The 15,224-nt window shown below is 30.5% G+C and overlaps 1 protein-coding gene across 1 annotated transcript; it reads right to left on the bottom strand.

The window, feature by feature from the left end:
- Window positions 1-946: 946 nt before the first annotated feature.
- LOC129961825 (uncharacterized) lies at window positions 947-11,785 on the bottom strand. The gene is made up of 5 exons (XM_056075406.1): window positions 11,626-11,785; window positions 10,351-10,477; window positions 5,756-5,886; window positions 3,321-3,471; window positions 947-1,282 (listed from the first exon to the last, which is right to left on the bottom strand). Exons 1-5 carry the CDS (start codon window positions 11,660-11,662, stop codon window positions 1,093-1,095), a joined length of 636 nt encoding a protein of 211 aa, XP_055931381.1. The 5' UTR covers window positions 11,663-11,785; the 3' UTR covers window positions 947-1,092.
- Between the last annotated feature and the right edge of the window lie 3,439 nt (window positions 11,786-15,224).

Below are 15,224 nucleotides of genomic sequence, written 5' to 3'. Positions count from 1 at the left end.
TGACAACGGTTTTAAAAAAAATACTTCAATTGAAAATATATTGGCTAATCAATTATAATATTGCCTGCAGAATACACTATTAATTCAAAACAAGACTAAAATAATTGTGCTATTGTCGTATACTACCCAAGAAGTAAAATTTGAAATTAATGTGTTGTGAATTTGAGCTTTCTAGTTTCATTAATTTTGGAGGTAATGCAAGAAATGCGAAAATATTCTTTCAATTTTAATTTTAACTATATTTTAAAATCTTTTTTAATATCTACCTATAAGAATTTTTTAATTATTTTCTCAATAAGGCGATACGATTTTTCAGTAATTTTTCCTAAAAATAAACTAGAAACAAAAAAACGTTTTCGAGTTTAAATATTACTTCACAGTTATCTTAATGTGGGAATTTTTTTAATATAATTTAAAAGAAATGTATTTAAATATAAGATTTAAATTAAAAATCTTCATTAATTTATAAAATTTTAGGAAATGCTTAGTAGGGGAAATATGAACAACTTAAAAATAAATCTTATTTTAAACATTCATGAAAAAACTTCTTTCATCAGTGATCAATCCGTTAACTAAAAATAGAGCCATTTATTAACCTTTGAGATAAAAATTAAACCTGCATACTTAAAGAAACTGTCACCATAATCAAATTGAAGGAAACCACACAAGGCTATTCCCTCAAGCCTAATTAAAGGGATTCGGATTAAATTTGAATGATCGGACAACCCTAACAACAATAACGGGAACTAAGGTTGAGTCTTAAGGGTCATCATCGACTACGGTACAACCCATCCCGGGCCATTGGTATGAAGTAGCGGATCCCCACCATTTCTGTATCCACTCGAGTGGCGAGAACCAACCACCATGCCTGAAACTTATCGCCCTCAAATCTGTGGTGTCCCTCCCCTCACGGTGGAAGATCAAATTGGAAGTAAATAGACAAACATAAAATCAGTATTGACTTTTATTATCATTAGAAAAGAAATTCAGTCAAGAAAGAGCATTTTTTGATGAAGAATTACAAATAAAATTCAGACCGTATTGGACAATTCAATATGCTTAAAATAAAGCAAACCAAAGCACTGCCATTGCTTACTTCTTCCTCTTTTTGGCAATGTCGTACATGAGTCCTTTCAGAGCATCTCTGGTAGAAGGCAATTTGCAACTCTCCTTAATCTCCTCAGGAGCATCGGTCATTTCTGCCAGAGCAAGTTGGGCGGCTTCTTTACCACAGCTGTCTTCAACCTTTTTCACCACACATCTGGACACGGATTCGTACATCCTGAAATTAAAATACCACATTTTTCATGTATCGTTGGAAAGAAATGTATTTTCAATATAATTTCATCATTATTAACATTTAGATTATAGTTAGGTGAGATCTCAAAATATTTTTAATGGGATTTTAAGTAAAAAAATATGCAACTACTTAAGGTACTTGAGTATAACCATATGTCATTGGACAATATACTAACATGAAATTTTTGGCGATATTTTAGGCGTTTAATTTCTGATTGAAATAAACATGATATCTTTAGCGATTAATCGCTGTCATGCTCTTAATAGTGCAAAGCTAAGTTGCATTTGCAAGGTATTATTTTTTGAACCAGTGGTCCAAAATTAAAAAGAAAAATCTAGCTTAAGTGGAATTGTGGTTTAAAAATGAGAATGGTACGTAATAAATAACAAGAAAAAGTTAATGAAAAAAATTATCACCGTATGTTACTAATAAGTTTTAAGATATATCTTTCAGATATGTTTTATTATGATAATCAAGAAAAATTGTTGTATGCTTAAAAAAAGTAATTTTTGTAAAATTTCAATAAATCTAATTGTATTTTCGAAAACTGTAGTTTTTTATGCTTTCTTTTTATAAATTACATTAAAAGATGATCAATTAGAAGTGCACGAAATAAATATCAATATCGTTCGACACTGGCTTCTTTTCATTTTAAAAACAATGATGGACATTATTTTGAAAATCCCTACTGTTGCCAATGCAGTTTTATGAAAGATATTTAATAAAATTATATGGTATAAATTCAGTCCACTGAAACTAGTCATTTCATTCAAAAAGTAATTTCCATGTAGGCAATGGCTGCCTTAGTATAAAATCTCGGGTTCGGCAAAAGGTTTTAGACTCCAACAAAATTTTCAACAAAGAAACACCCTAAATATGCCCCTGGTGCACGTTTAATCTGACGTCGAATGTGCAAAACTCTTTTCCTCAAGTGTGCACGGATATTTTGACATTGTGATGCCGTATCAAGCGAATCCCCGATATATGAAATTGCTTCGCATTTATGAGGGCATTTTCAAAGAAACCCCTGTTTTATTCCTATAATAGATTTTAACATACGAAAAGGTAAATCCTACATCTCATGCCATCAAAAATAGTTGGACAATGTCTGTATATTTCTCAAACATCTGCTACAAAGCTATTTAATTTTTTTCCTATCAATTATGAATTCTTTATCAAATAGAAATATATAGAATATCCCAAAAAAAGTGTATCAAAAGTTTAGTTCTTTAACTACTGCAATTAAATATATACTTCCAATTGCAAAGTTTCATCAAAGTTTTCAACCGGATGAATAGGCTTCGTTAGATTCTATAGAGAATAATAATAAAAGGTTACAAAATTTTAATTCTTTTACGGTCTTCATTGCGAAAAACTGCTAAGCAATGAAGCATTTTTCTTACACTCATTTACAATGACAAAAAATTTCATGCTCCTATCTGTAAAATGTTCTGAAATTTTTAGAGACAAATTTATTGACTTTTTTGCCACATCTCTAAAAAATGTTATGACTGGACTTATGTTTCAGAAATAATATACATATAATAAAAGAATATCGAAATGGCAAAACCAGAAAATAATAATGCATTCTTCTACACGGATATAAATTTACATTTCTTAAATACTTTTGTAATACTTTCATCACTTGTTACATAATGACAAGCTTTTTGAATTTGCCAGGAAGGATCCATAGAACATTCATTGTCGAAACCAATTCAGCTCTTAGTTCAGACATGATTCCAATCCAAACAAACTTAATATACCTGGTAATCATTCAATACACTGTTGTATAAAATGAACTAACCAATAAGTTTTTAAAAGGTCACGCCAAGAATTCATAGAAAACTTAACCTGATGATGAATTCATTCATGATATGAGCAGATATGTACCCAAATAGTTGTGCATTCCATCCCAGTCATATATATTAAAATAATTCTTTTTGTTAGATAATTTAAGCAGCATTTTATCCGTTTTCTCATTCGCCTCATACATGATGCAATCACTTAACCATGTACTTACGAGCATTTGATTTCATTCTCGTCTGGTTCCTCATCACCTGGCAACTGAATAATATTATTCAGAGCATCTGCAACGCTGTCAGAGACACATTCAATCAACTCATCTTCAAGACCCGTTACACATTGTTCGATTTCATCGGGTATTTCACCTTCTAAAAATAGATAAACCTGTATAAGATATAAATGCTACATTATAAGAAAACTTAACATTTGTGTTCTTTAAAGTTTCTTTAGAACTTAAGAGCTTTAAATTTAAAAGAGGTCGAATATAACACAGTTACTAGTTTGAAACGTTTATTGCTCTTCGATTCCGTCACCACCATTATTGAATTTGTTTTCCACGTTGGAGGAGGCACTAAAACAGTACCAAGTCTGATGATGGTTTGTATGCAAAGATTTATCGCTTTTAGAATCTCTGGAACTATTCTGCTGTAGATGCCAAGTTACTGACGTGGCTCATTCTTTTTTAGAATCTAGTATTAATCGCCGGGATATAATCAAAGGTTAAACTACTTCCAGCCTCTATGAGTAAAACGTTCCTTCACGAAATGCATTTAATAGCTCCAAAAATTTTTTAAACGATGAGCCACTTTGTCCAAACATCAATAGAATGGGTATGGTAGTGACGTATACAACTTCCATGATACTGGAAAGAAATTGCATACAACATTTTATATCGGATAACTTCATACCTATGTTGTATTAAATTAAATTATATCGATAGCACTAATAAGTGTCAATCTCTCATAAATTTGAGCGGCACAGATGTAGTAAAAAAAACTTTTACACTTCAGAGTTTGAGTTCATTATTTCCTGAGCGCTAGTCATATTAGTAACACTGTCACAACGACAAGATATTATGCCGGCACATATCTTAGCAGACGGCAACACAGCCCGAACATATATGTTTCCAATTACCAATCTAAAGTAAGGTTTTAACTTGTTTAATTGTTTTGATAGGTTTATTAACTTTATGATCTTCTCATTAATAGGCTACGAAGCGATGGGATGCAGCTAATGGAGTTACAAGACAAGAAATCACTGTGCTTTTCTGCCTTTTTAAGCCAAGAATGGTTGGGGGGAGAGGGGGGAGTGACAAAAAAGAAAGGAACGAAAAAATAATTCTATAACCAAATCACTATTTGCCCTTATATGGCTTTTATTAGCTATGCTTCGTTATGATATATTTGGTATAACTTCGAAAATCTAGAACTTGGACCATAAAGCCAAACAATAATAACGGTCAATTATTTGAATTGGTTCTTCTAATTAGATATAAGTGTCTAGTTTCCATTTCATTGAAATTCAGATAAAAATGAAAACGTTATAATAAAAAGAAAATGACATATAGCATTATATTAAAAGCAATATGTTCAACTTGTTGGAAAGTCTATAACAATTGTCAGCATATAATACAGTAACACAGTCAGTATATAAGTTGTTGTCAGTATATAACAATTTTTATGTCCCTCCTACTACAGAAAACTTTTTTCATATCATTATGGGTCCAGCATTTGTTATATGCTGACGATAAGTAGATATGCATGAATTCTTCTGCGATGGAGATAACGATATATTCCAAAACAGAAAAAATTAACTCGTTTTACTTTAGATTAACTCATTTTCTTTAAATCCCTTCAATCGCATATTGTCAATATCAATAAACAAATCTCAAGAAACAGGTGGAGTTAATTCAAATAACTGTAACTGTTCAATGTATTTGATTTCTAGGTGCGAGTTGGATTGTGCTAGGCAGAGCAGAATATGGAGCTTTCCAAAGTCTCATACCCTCTACATGCAAAAATAAACTTTAAATGAGAATTGTAGTTTCAAAAATATCATGAAATTGATGATATTTAAGTTATCAGCAGAGTATCTACATTCCCTTCATGCTCAGCATCATTAAAAATCGATGGAAGTTTAAAAAAATAACGTCTTTGTTGTAGTTAACATTTATAACTAATGACTCGGGCCGCGGTGGCCTAGTGGTAAGGTCTCGGCTTGTGAGCCGTAGGGTTTCAGGTTCGTGACCCGATTGCACCGAATAGCCGTCGTGTAAGGGGGTCTGTTGCACGTTAAATCCGTCAGACCAAACGTCCTCCCACTGGTGTGGTGCGGTGCGGTGTGGAGAAGGAAGTGCCAGCTCAGGTGTCGTCCTCGTCATCTGATCGCGGTTCAAAATTACGAGGTCCGTCCCAAAATAGCCATAGTGTTGCTTCACAACGGTATGTTAATATAACTAAACTAAACTAACTAACTTATAACTAATGATACAAGTTTCTCAATAGGAACTTCTAATCTCGAATACCAGTAGCCTTATTTATTGTATATAAAAAAAGTTGAAGTATTTTAGAAAAATATTTGAAATGCTCTTGGTTATCTGCGCTTGATTATACATTACAAAGAAACACATCTTGATGATATATAATTTCTTACCAGTTCGAGGGCAGTTAGTTGCAGTAATTTGCCTGAGCTCTCGCAATCCATCCTCTAATTCTTTATCGATGTTTTCGCCAAAGCATTCGTCAGCAGTTTCATCGAGGCATTGTGATGTTTCCTTCAGAACTCTGCAATAAATAGTTAAATAAATTTATAATAAATTCTTTAAACATATTCAAAATAAAAATGTATTTCTAACTATCGTTTCGGTTAATATTTGGCATCATGTTCTTGACTGATAAAAATATACCAATTTTTATTTATTTGGTTTGCTATAGTTTTGTATACGACATAGACATCGATAATATTGTAGTTTTTTTTTTTTTAATCAAAAATTTAATGCCTTTTTTCCGTTTTAGTGACTCCTTGTTATAAAACTAAAAATAATTTACGTCGTTATTTTAGGACTATCATTCGTTTATTCGAAAACATAAAAGCTCGAAATCAACTGCTTGTTAAACGAATATGTTCCTTTAATCTAATTTGTAGAGTCGTTGCAAATTTAACAATAAATTCGGTAACAGAAATAGGAGCAGAAAACGCATTCTCTAATTTACTCTCTGCTCAATGAAACAACACAAAAAAAACCCTCTCTATCTAAATATGTTTAATGATAGCTGTGCCTTGCGATTAAAAATAATAAATATGTTTAGTTGTGTGAATATCATTAATATATATTTTTTTCTCCGTGTATGTTTACTTGCATTTCTTGGAATTCAGATAAATATAAATTCTTAAAGCACGTTAAAGTATTGAAAGAATTAATTAGGTGGTAATGTAGAATCAATAGAGTTTTTTTGGTAACTTATTTAGAATATTATCTTTTTATGTTAATAATTTTAAAATTTTGGAATGGCAAAACATGTCATTAGTAAGAAATTCCATCTCAGAAATTTTAGAGGAATTGTATTATTACCAAAGATGAATATTGAATTGCATTTCTTAATATAAAATTATTTCTGAGCACACTTCAGAAATAGCAATCTGTGCATGTTGAAAATTTAAATAATATTGGTATGTTATACCCAGTATTTTTATAAATGACAGCTTTCATACCTAAATTTTCAATGATGATCAAAATCGCTGTGTTGAATCATCAAAAGTAAATTACAATACAGAATTTCAGAAAATGAGCTGAAAGTAAATGTAGAGTAGATGTATTAATTTAAAATGAGTTATATGCGAATAATGTGTTATTATAAGTAGCTCTTTAATGAAAGTGGTGCTATGGTTCTAGTAGCATTACTTGAAATGGTGGTTTTGAGATTTCACTGGTACATAGTGCATCTATGTGGCAGTAACAAGCAGATTGGTAGTTTGAAGATGTCAGTCTATTATGAAGTCTTTGAGGGCAACGTTTCCTTAAGTGAACCAAAAGCAACAAAGTCAATAGCAATGAACGACGTATTCCTCAATTAGATTTAGTTCGTTATTATTCAGATTTTATGTTTTGAAGGTGTTAGTGAAACGTATATTTGCATCGAATGTATGTAGGACTACGTGTGCATGTCATGTTACGCAACCTTCCAATGATGTAGTGATTTATACATTAAATGTGATTGGTCTAATTATAACATGCTCATAATTAAAATACGTTAGAGTAAAATTATATCATATCATTCAGATCAGATCAGATATGCGTACATGTATCAGATATATGTACATATCTACCAAAAGTATTGGTTTTATTAAAACCTTCTGCCGATAAAAGCTGAATCAATACTAGCTGAGTTTCTCTTCAGGAATGAATGACAAAACTGTTTCGATAGAAGTATTTTTTATTCATATTTAATAAATACCCAAAATTTGTTTTTCGTAATGATTTTTGATAGTGGGTGCGAAAATAATCATTCTTTTATTATTTTAAGATTTAAGTTTCAATTACATTGGCTCCATCACTCCTGTACTGCTAGTTAACCGTATAAATCAACTGACTCGCAACCAACGTTTCTAATAAAATAAAAAAAAATTTAGGAATTACTGTTTTTTTTTCATCTGATTTGATTTTCAGAAATTATTAGCCAAAAAATTTTTGTTTTGTATGTATCACTCATCTTTTAATTTTTATGTAGAATCTAAATTTCAGACATTCTTGCTCCAGCCTTTTTGATAAAATATAAATATTGTTGCTGTAAGAGTATGTAGATTGATTAATCAATGATGTAGCAATGATGAAGTCACAAACTTTCATTATCTACCCTTTCCTTACAGTTCATATTCTTTACATATATACATCATAAATCGTCACATTTTTTCCCAAACATAAAAGTTAAAACAGAAGCCTATTTATATCAGAAATCCGTAATCTGTATGATATTATACTCATGATCAAAACTTTCATTTTGTTAAATGAAAGTTTTTGCAAACAACGTTTCAAACAAATATGTAATGGATTGAAGGGACAAATTTCTTAAAATATATTTCTTTATTAGAAACGAATGAACTAAACTCTAATTTTAAATTACGCGTTTTTACTAGTTTGCATATTAAGAATAATAATGAGTTTATTGTATTATTATTAGCAAGTAAGAACTTTTAAATATTTTACTAACACGATCATTACATTTTGAAAAATACTATTTTTTAATGCAACTATGTTTTTGCAACAACTATAATGCTTTAAAACTAAGCGGCAGCTGTAACTTTAAATAGTTTTGAATGCAGCTAGTTTTTTTTGTCATTATTATTATGTTGCAAACTTTGGCATAAATTTATTTGGTTCGTGTTCCTAATTACAATTTTGTAATCGAATTTGCACTCATTATCATATGTACTGGAATTCTGAAATATTCATTCAAATATAGTAATGTGTTTCCGAAAGCAATTCAATATTCCATTATTTTCAGAACTAAATTGTTAATTTCTCACCTGTTTTTAATTTTATACGACATTTCTTATCGTATTGTGAATTTAAGAAAAATTGATTGCAAAATAATATAGTAATTAATTAAAGATTTAATTGGAACATATAAGCTTCAAAAGTTAAAAATATTCTAGTACAAAAAAATGTTTTTTTTTTTTTTAAAAAAAACTCACTTTTATTAGTGTACTAAATATAACAAAAAATGCTAAAAAAGCGATACATTGAAAAAATGGAAAGAAATTCAATGATTATCAGGAGAAAAAATATTCCGAAACGTTTATCAAAGATTTCCGACATTAATAGGCTTAAAAATTCTAATTTAATAAAGTTATAACATTTAGTTACTAATTTCTTACAATTTCTGATTTTGAAACTCAAATTTTTGACAAAAAATAATTTATTACTTTTTAGCAATCTAATAAAATTGCGTTTCAATCATTCTTTTGCTTTCGTTATTGTAAAGCAAAATGCACTTTCTGCTAAAAAAGAAAATCTTCGTCCTTCTAAAAGTTCGCTTTAGCTTCGGAAGACTGTTCTAAAACAATTTCTGAAAAAGATATTCATGTCAACAACTCTTCTATCCTTGATGAATCAGTTGGCCTGAAACAAGGTTAACGTGTTTTTTCCAGTTCTTAAAATTTGGCTTTTACATTATAGAAAACTACAGGGTGGCAATAAAATAGATTTCCCTGCTTAACGGATCTGTAGCTTAAACGAATGAACGAAATGAAATCACATTCCATATGCAGACTGTGGAAAACATGGGGAAATTGAATTCCGCAGAAAAAATATTAGTATCAAAAGCTGCCGATAGGGGAAATACTGGCACTGTGGGAGTATAGTTATGAATGAATTCATGAAACTCGCAGAAATAATATTTTATTCATCAACATTAAGGTCTCCTGGACACCATGCAACATTTTCAATATTCTGACCTTCCTTCTGTTCAACATATTGTATACGGTGTATGACGTTCTCCACTGCTGCGCGTAAACTATGTCGGTTTCGATGTTCATAACAACCCGTCTTAAGTTCTATTTCAAGACATGCAAGTTTGCTTATGCGCAGCCACGGCATTACACTGTCTAACGTAGAACATTTTTGCCATTAGAGGATGCTGGGGTAAGGTAGGGCTCATATTAAGCACAATCTCGAATAACAACCAAAAACACATCAATAGTCAAAAACAGACTGCTAACAGGTTGTTTGTTCTTTCCTTTTTACAAGCGCTGCTGCCACGCACGCACTAGGAATTTTGTATAATCCATCTCAATATGCAAATGTCCACGTTCGAACGTGACAATAGCGCCAATATTTCTCTTATCGACAACTTTTAATATTAATTTTTTTTCTGAGGAATTCATCTCTGCATGCCTTTCACAATCTGTGTATGAAATGTGGTTTCATTTCGTTCATTCGTTTTATCTGTAGAAGCCGCCAAACAGGGAAAGTTATTTTATGGTCACACTATATTATTTAAATATTAATAATACATTATAGAAGAATGTTATTGAGATAATAATGTTATGTTCGCACTTCTTTTATATAGACTAAAAGATGAATCAAGCCGTAGAAAATGCCTTTTTTTTTCTAACAATATCTATATATGTTCTTTTGACTAAAGTTACATGAATTAACCATTCAGAAAAGTTATTAATGGTGCAATAAATAAATGCTAATAAAATAAATAAATTGCTAATAGTGTAATTGTTCAAACAATGCTTCTTACCTACAAATTTCTTCATCGCTTTCATCGCTCAAAACAGCAAGAAGAAGGTTTTTTATACATTCACCTGCTTTCTCGTCACCGCATTCGTCCTCTTCAACCTCTAACTCTTGTTCGCCGTAGGCGAAAGCTGAAAGTATGAAAGCAAATTACAATTTGATATTAAATTGATGTTTTGAGAATTTTAAAAGTCTCCAAGTATAGGATAAAATATCAAGTATTTTAAGATAAAACTTTACTGTTATATTTTCATTCTCAGAATATATATTGCAAATCTTTGATATACAGTTGAAAATTTTTGAAAAATCTGCAAAAGAGGAAACAGATTTCTAATAATCAAAAGGGTAAATCAATTCATGATTCAATGTTGAAGACAAATTTTGCATGGTATAGTAAGATATCATACAATATTTATAATATCATATGATAATATATAATATTAAATAACGCTACAAAATATAGAAAGAAATTGTTCAACATCTAACATAGATTTCCATAAATAGGGATGCAAGTATTTTCGTTGTCTATTTTTTTTTCTTTTATACTAAGCTTTGAAAAGTTAAAACTTTTTACAAACTGAATTTCTCTCAAATAATTAAATTCAATAAAAAGGAAGTTCTGCCTTCGATATTTTGTATATTAAGGCACATTATTCATGAAAAACATTTGATGTAAACTTTGATTAGAACACCAAACTTCTTAACTAATTATATATTAATAATTTAATATATATTTCGCATATCTTTCATATGAAATCAAAGATTTTTTAAATCATTTGTTTTAACTATTCTATCATTTTTAATATATGAAAAAGGAAATTCTAAAATATAAATATCCCTTTGGAGATTTTACAAAAGCAATGAAAACAATTTTTAGGCAATGAAACTCTTGTACCGACCATAATTAATAAAACATTTAATTTCAATTAAATAAATTCATTGAATTTAAGATTTAAACATTTATTTTACTTTTTTATTAGTCCATTTGCATTGCAATTATTTCAAAGTAAACAACAAGCAAATAAATTAATGCATATATCATAAAATTTTCGTACTGTTTCCTCGCATTAAATTTTGATTATTTATTGGAACAGAACATAACGAACAGAACTAACAGAATATCGATATATATATCCTACATCTTACTGCTTTGTAAAAATAACTTTCGGGATTTTTTTTAAAGTTTGTTTTAACAATTGAGGATTAACATTCATCGAAAGATGCCTTTTTTAAGGATTTGTGGAATTCAGCTAATATTAATGGGAAATCGTGCTCTTACCAATCAAAAGAAAAAGAAAGACAATTTTCAGCTCCATGGCGACAGTTGCATTCACCTCTGGAGCCACTTTAATAAATGATTTCCGTGCTTTCTACACTTTAATTTGATGATCCCGACCTTCTGTTCTTATCACCAAATTCCACCACCCATGCGAATGAGGAAACGATAGTTTCCTGCCTGACTTATTATTTTCACCGGAACTCGTAAATCTTGCTTCCGTAGCTATATGAAGGAAATAATTAACCCTTTTTCAGATAAGAAGGAAAAACTTAAGATATACACAAATTAAGTGCATATAATGTGCAAGATTTGATTTCAGAATCTTGATTGGACAAGTTTATCAAACTCAATTTGAATTGCAAATGTGTCCAATTAACCTCATTTTTTTATATATTATTAGCCATATTGTGCTCAAAGCAATTGTTCAATAATTTATAATGAATCCATGTTATTAAATCAAGAAACCCATCGAGGGCACCTAAAAAAATTGATGAAAACCTGCCTGTGTGGTGGTGGGTTTTTGCCGTTCCAGTTTTTGTCATCCTTGATATGGTAATGGTATGGGATCGAGTAGTCTTCTGCCAATGGCAGAATGTCAATTCTACCGGAACGGTTGTCCGTGATTGGTGATGGCCATTGGGACTCAGCAATAGTTCCACTCTATGCTGTCGCGACGTTCTGATCATTCAAATTAAAAGCAAGCCTTTGGTTATGTAGGAAAGATTGAGGTGATTCTATTGGGCATACTAAGTCAAAAAATATTAATACATGAGCACGAAGGCACAAACGCAATGTACAATCGTTGGAGGGATCACTGAGGATGCAACAGGTCCGTATCACAGGTTGATTTTATTAAAGCTTCAAATTTTTAATGAGTTCGAAAAACGCATCTTTGGTATCATGCCTGCCATTTATTCTGTCTGTTAAACAATGATTCAAGAAAAAAATAACTTTAAAAGGCAAAAACAATGGTATGCTGTCTTTGCTATAAAATTGTGGGTTTCTATCAAATTTCGGACGAAATACAGCAACAAGAAATCGGTTTGTCCTTGTGAGAATAAATTTGATAATTCAAGAATCTTAAAATATAGCTAATAAACAGAAATTTCATATTTACTATAAATTTTTTACCAAATATTAACAGCAATTTTTACAAAGTCAATAGTTGGTGAGATTCGCGTATTTATGAACACACTAACTGAAATATACGATGTCGCTGATAAATGAAATTTCCTCTGACTTTACATCTTCTTTGTTGGTTAAATATCAAATTTTACACTCAATCAATCAAAAGGAAAGTGTCTAAATTGTGATCTCATTATGTAAATCAGAACTCGCCGCATTGAGCAAACATTCGAAAAACTCGAGAACAGAATATTCTCTTTGCATCACTGATGAAACTATGTTTACAAGTGATGGTCATTTAGAGGTCATTTTAGACCTGCAATGGTGGTCTAAAATGACTTTGTAATGCAATCTAATGGCTTTATAACTGCAATCAGTGGGTGTTTGCAAATCCAAGGCAACACTATTCACATGAAAACTGTAATATGAACCTGTGATAATACTTAAATGTTACATGAACCTGTAATAATCGGTATCTTAGCAATTGAAATGTTCAACAAATCATTCGCAAACCAGAAAACCAAAAATAAAGAATCTTCTATTTGAATATCGAAACTCTAAATTAATTCCTAACTTATCGGATGTAGAAACCTCAATTAGATCAAAAAGGATTTAGATAATTTCATTTGAACAGGTATTTATTTTCCATCTCTCAAGGTAAAAACTGTTCATGGTAAAAAAAAAACATTTTTTAAAAAATTTGTAATTTCAATGATATATTCATTACCGTTATTGTTAGTCGCATATCAATAAATAGTTATAATAGATAAAAACCAGCCAACGACCTTATTTTAATGAGTTATTCCGAATGAGCATTGCGTTAGGAATGAGAAATATGTCATATCAATTAATATTCACTCCTTGTGCAACCTTTTTTGGGGACCTATGAACAGATTAATTCATTAATAATAAATATTAAACATTTCATCTTTTAACCATTATTTCAATATAAAAAATTAACTATTCTAATTCATTGAATTTTATGTAGAAGATTAAAGTAATTTTATTAAAAAAATACTAATTTTATATTCCTTTATGAAAAGACTTCATAAATTCTGCAATAGTTCCTAAAGAAATACGAAATCAATTATCAAATTGAATTCGAATCATCATAATTACCAGCAAAAATGAATTAAAATAGTTAAAACCTGGATAACATAATAAACATCATCAATAAAATTGTCACTATGATGAAAAAAATAAAAACATAATTACTAACAATTAGAAATGCATAAAAATGTAACGTAAATTCTATTCAAATGGTTCCCAAGAATTTTGGCAAAGGAATCTCCGAAAAGTTTACTTCTTCCTTGGATGACATTATGGTAGTTTATTTACTCAGTCAAAAAGATTTATTTTAATTTTCATTTTTTTAAAAAGCATTTTTGATACGTTTTATAAGATTCTAAGGGCAATATTCCGATGAAATGAATCGTACATTTTAATCGATATATAGGGTGTTCATTAATTATTGTCGGGGTTTCCGTACCTCATAACTTTCAAATAAAAAATATTACACAAAAACCGATTACGTATTCGTAAATTACAACTCAAAGAATTTTACGTGGCAACAATGCGATCTTAGCGCATTTGCAGTCTGGGTAATTATGACGTCATAAATAAAAATGGCGACCGTGCAAGAAAAAGCAATGTGTGTATTGTGGTTTTTCGAAACTAAATCAGTCATAACTACTCAACGTCGCTTCAGGACCACGTAGAAGAAAGATCCTCCTTCGGATAATTCTATCAGATGCTGGTTAACACAATTTCAGGAAACTGGTAGCGTTCTACACCGAAAGGGAGCGGGAAAACCGAGCACATACGACGATATGAAACGTTCTCCATAACCGCCTTCAACTGAATGCCTACAAAGTGCAAATTGTGCAAGCTTTACATTTTAATATCATTAATAAAATTCTTTGAGTTGTAATTTACGAATATGTAATCGGTTTTTGCGTAATATTTTTTATTCGAAAGTTATGAGGTACGGAAACCCCGACAATAATTAATGAACACCCTGTATGTTTTTTATGATGTACAGAATTTTGTAACCCACACCAATTGATGCCACTAAAATTAATTGTACATTAATTAGAGATCCCCACTTCGGTCAGTACATGTCCTGCTGATGGCCCCGAGACAAATTCAGATGTTTCAATAGTCCTATACTCCCCCGTAATACGATAGTTAGAGATACATGTAGGTTTTTCAAATTCAAGGGACGTAATTCGGATTCTACTCTATCAGCTACAGTTCTTTTATTTAATCATTTATTTTCCATTCTTTTAAAAGAAGCTATGGAAAGAATTCAATATGGCTACCCAGAAGAATAAGCCTGATGGTCTTGGAATAAATATCTCCTAAGTTACTTTCCAGCAGGTATTTATCGTCCATGAAGTATATTTCTTTCCATCCATTATCACAGCCTTCCATTATCACAGTATAATTCGTAGAAAAACTTTTACAACTCTATG

Source organism: Argiope bruennichi, chromosome 2 (assembly GCF_947563725.1).
Source record: "Argiope bruennichi chromosome 2, qqArgBrue1.1, whole genome shotgun sequence".
Lineage (NCBI taxonomy): Eukaryota > Metazoa > Arthropoda > Arachnida > Araneae > Araneidae > Argiope > Argiope bruennichi.
This window is presented reverse-complemented; position numbering and strand designations above follow the sequence as displayed.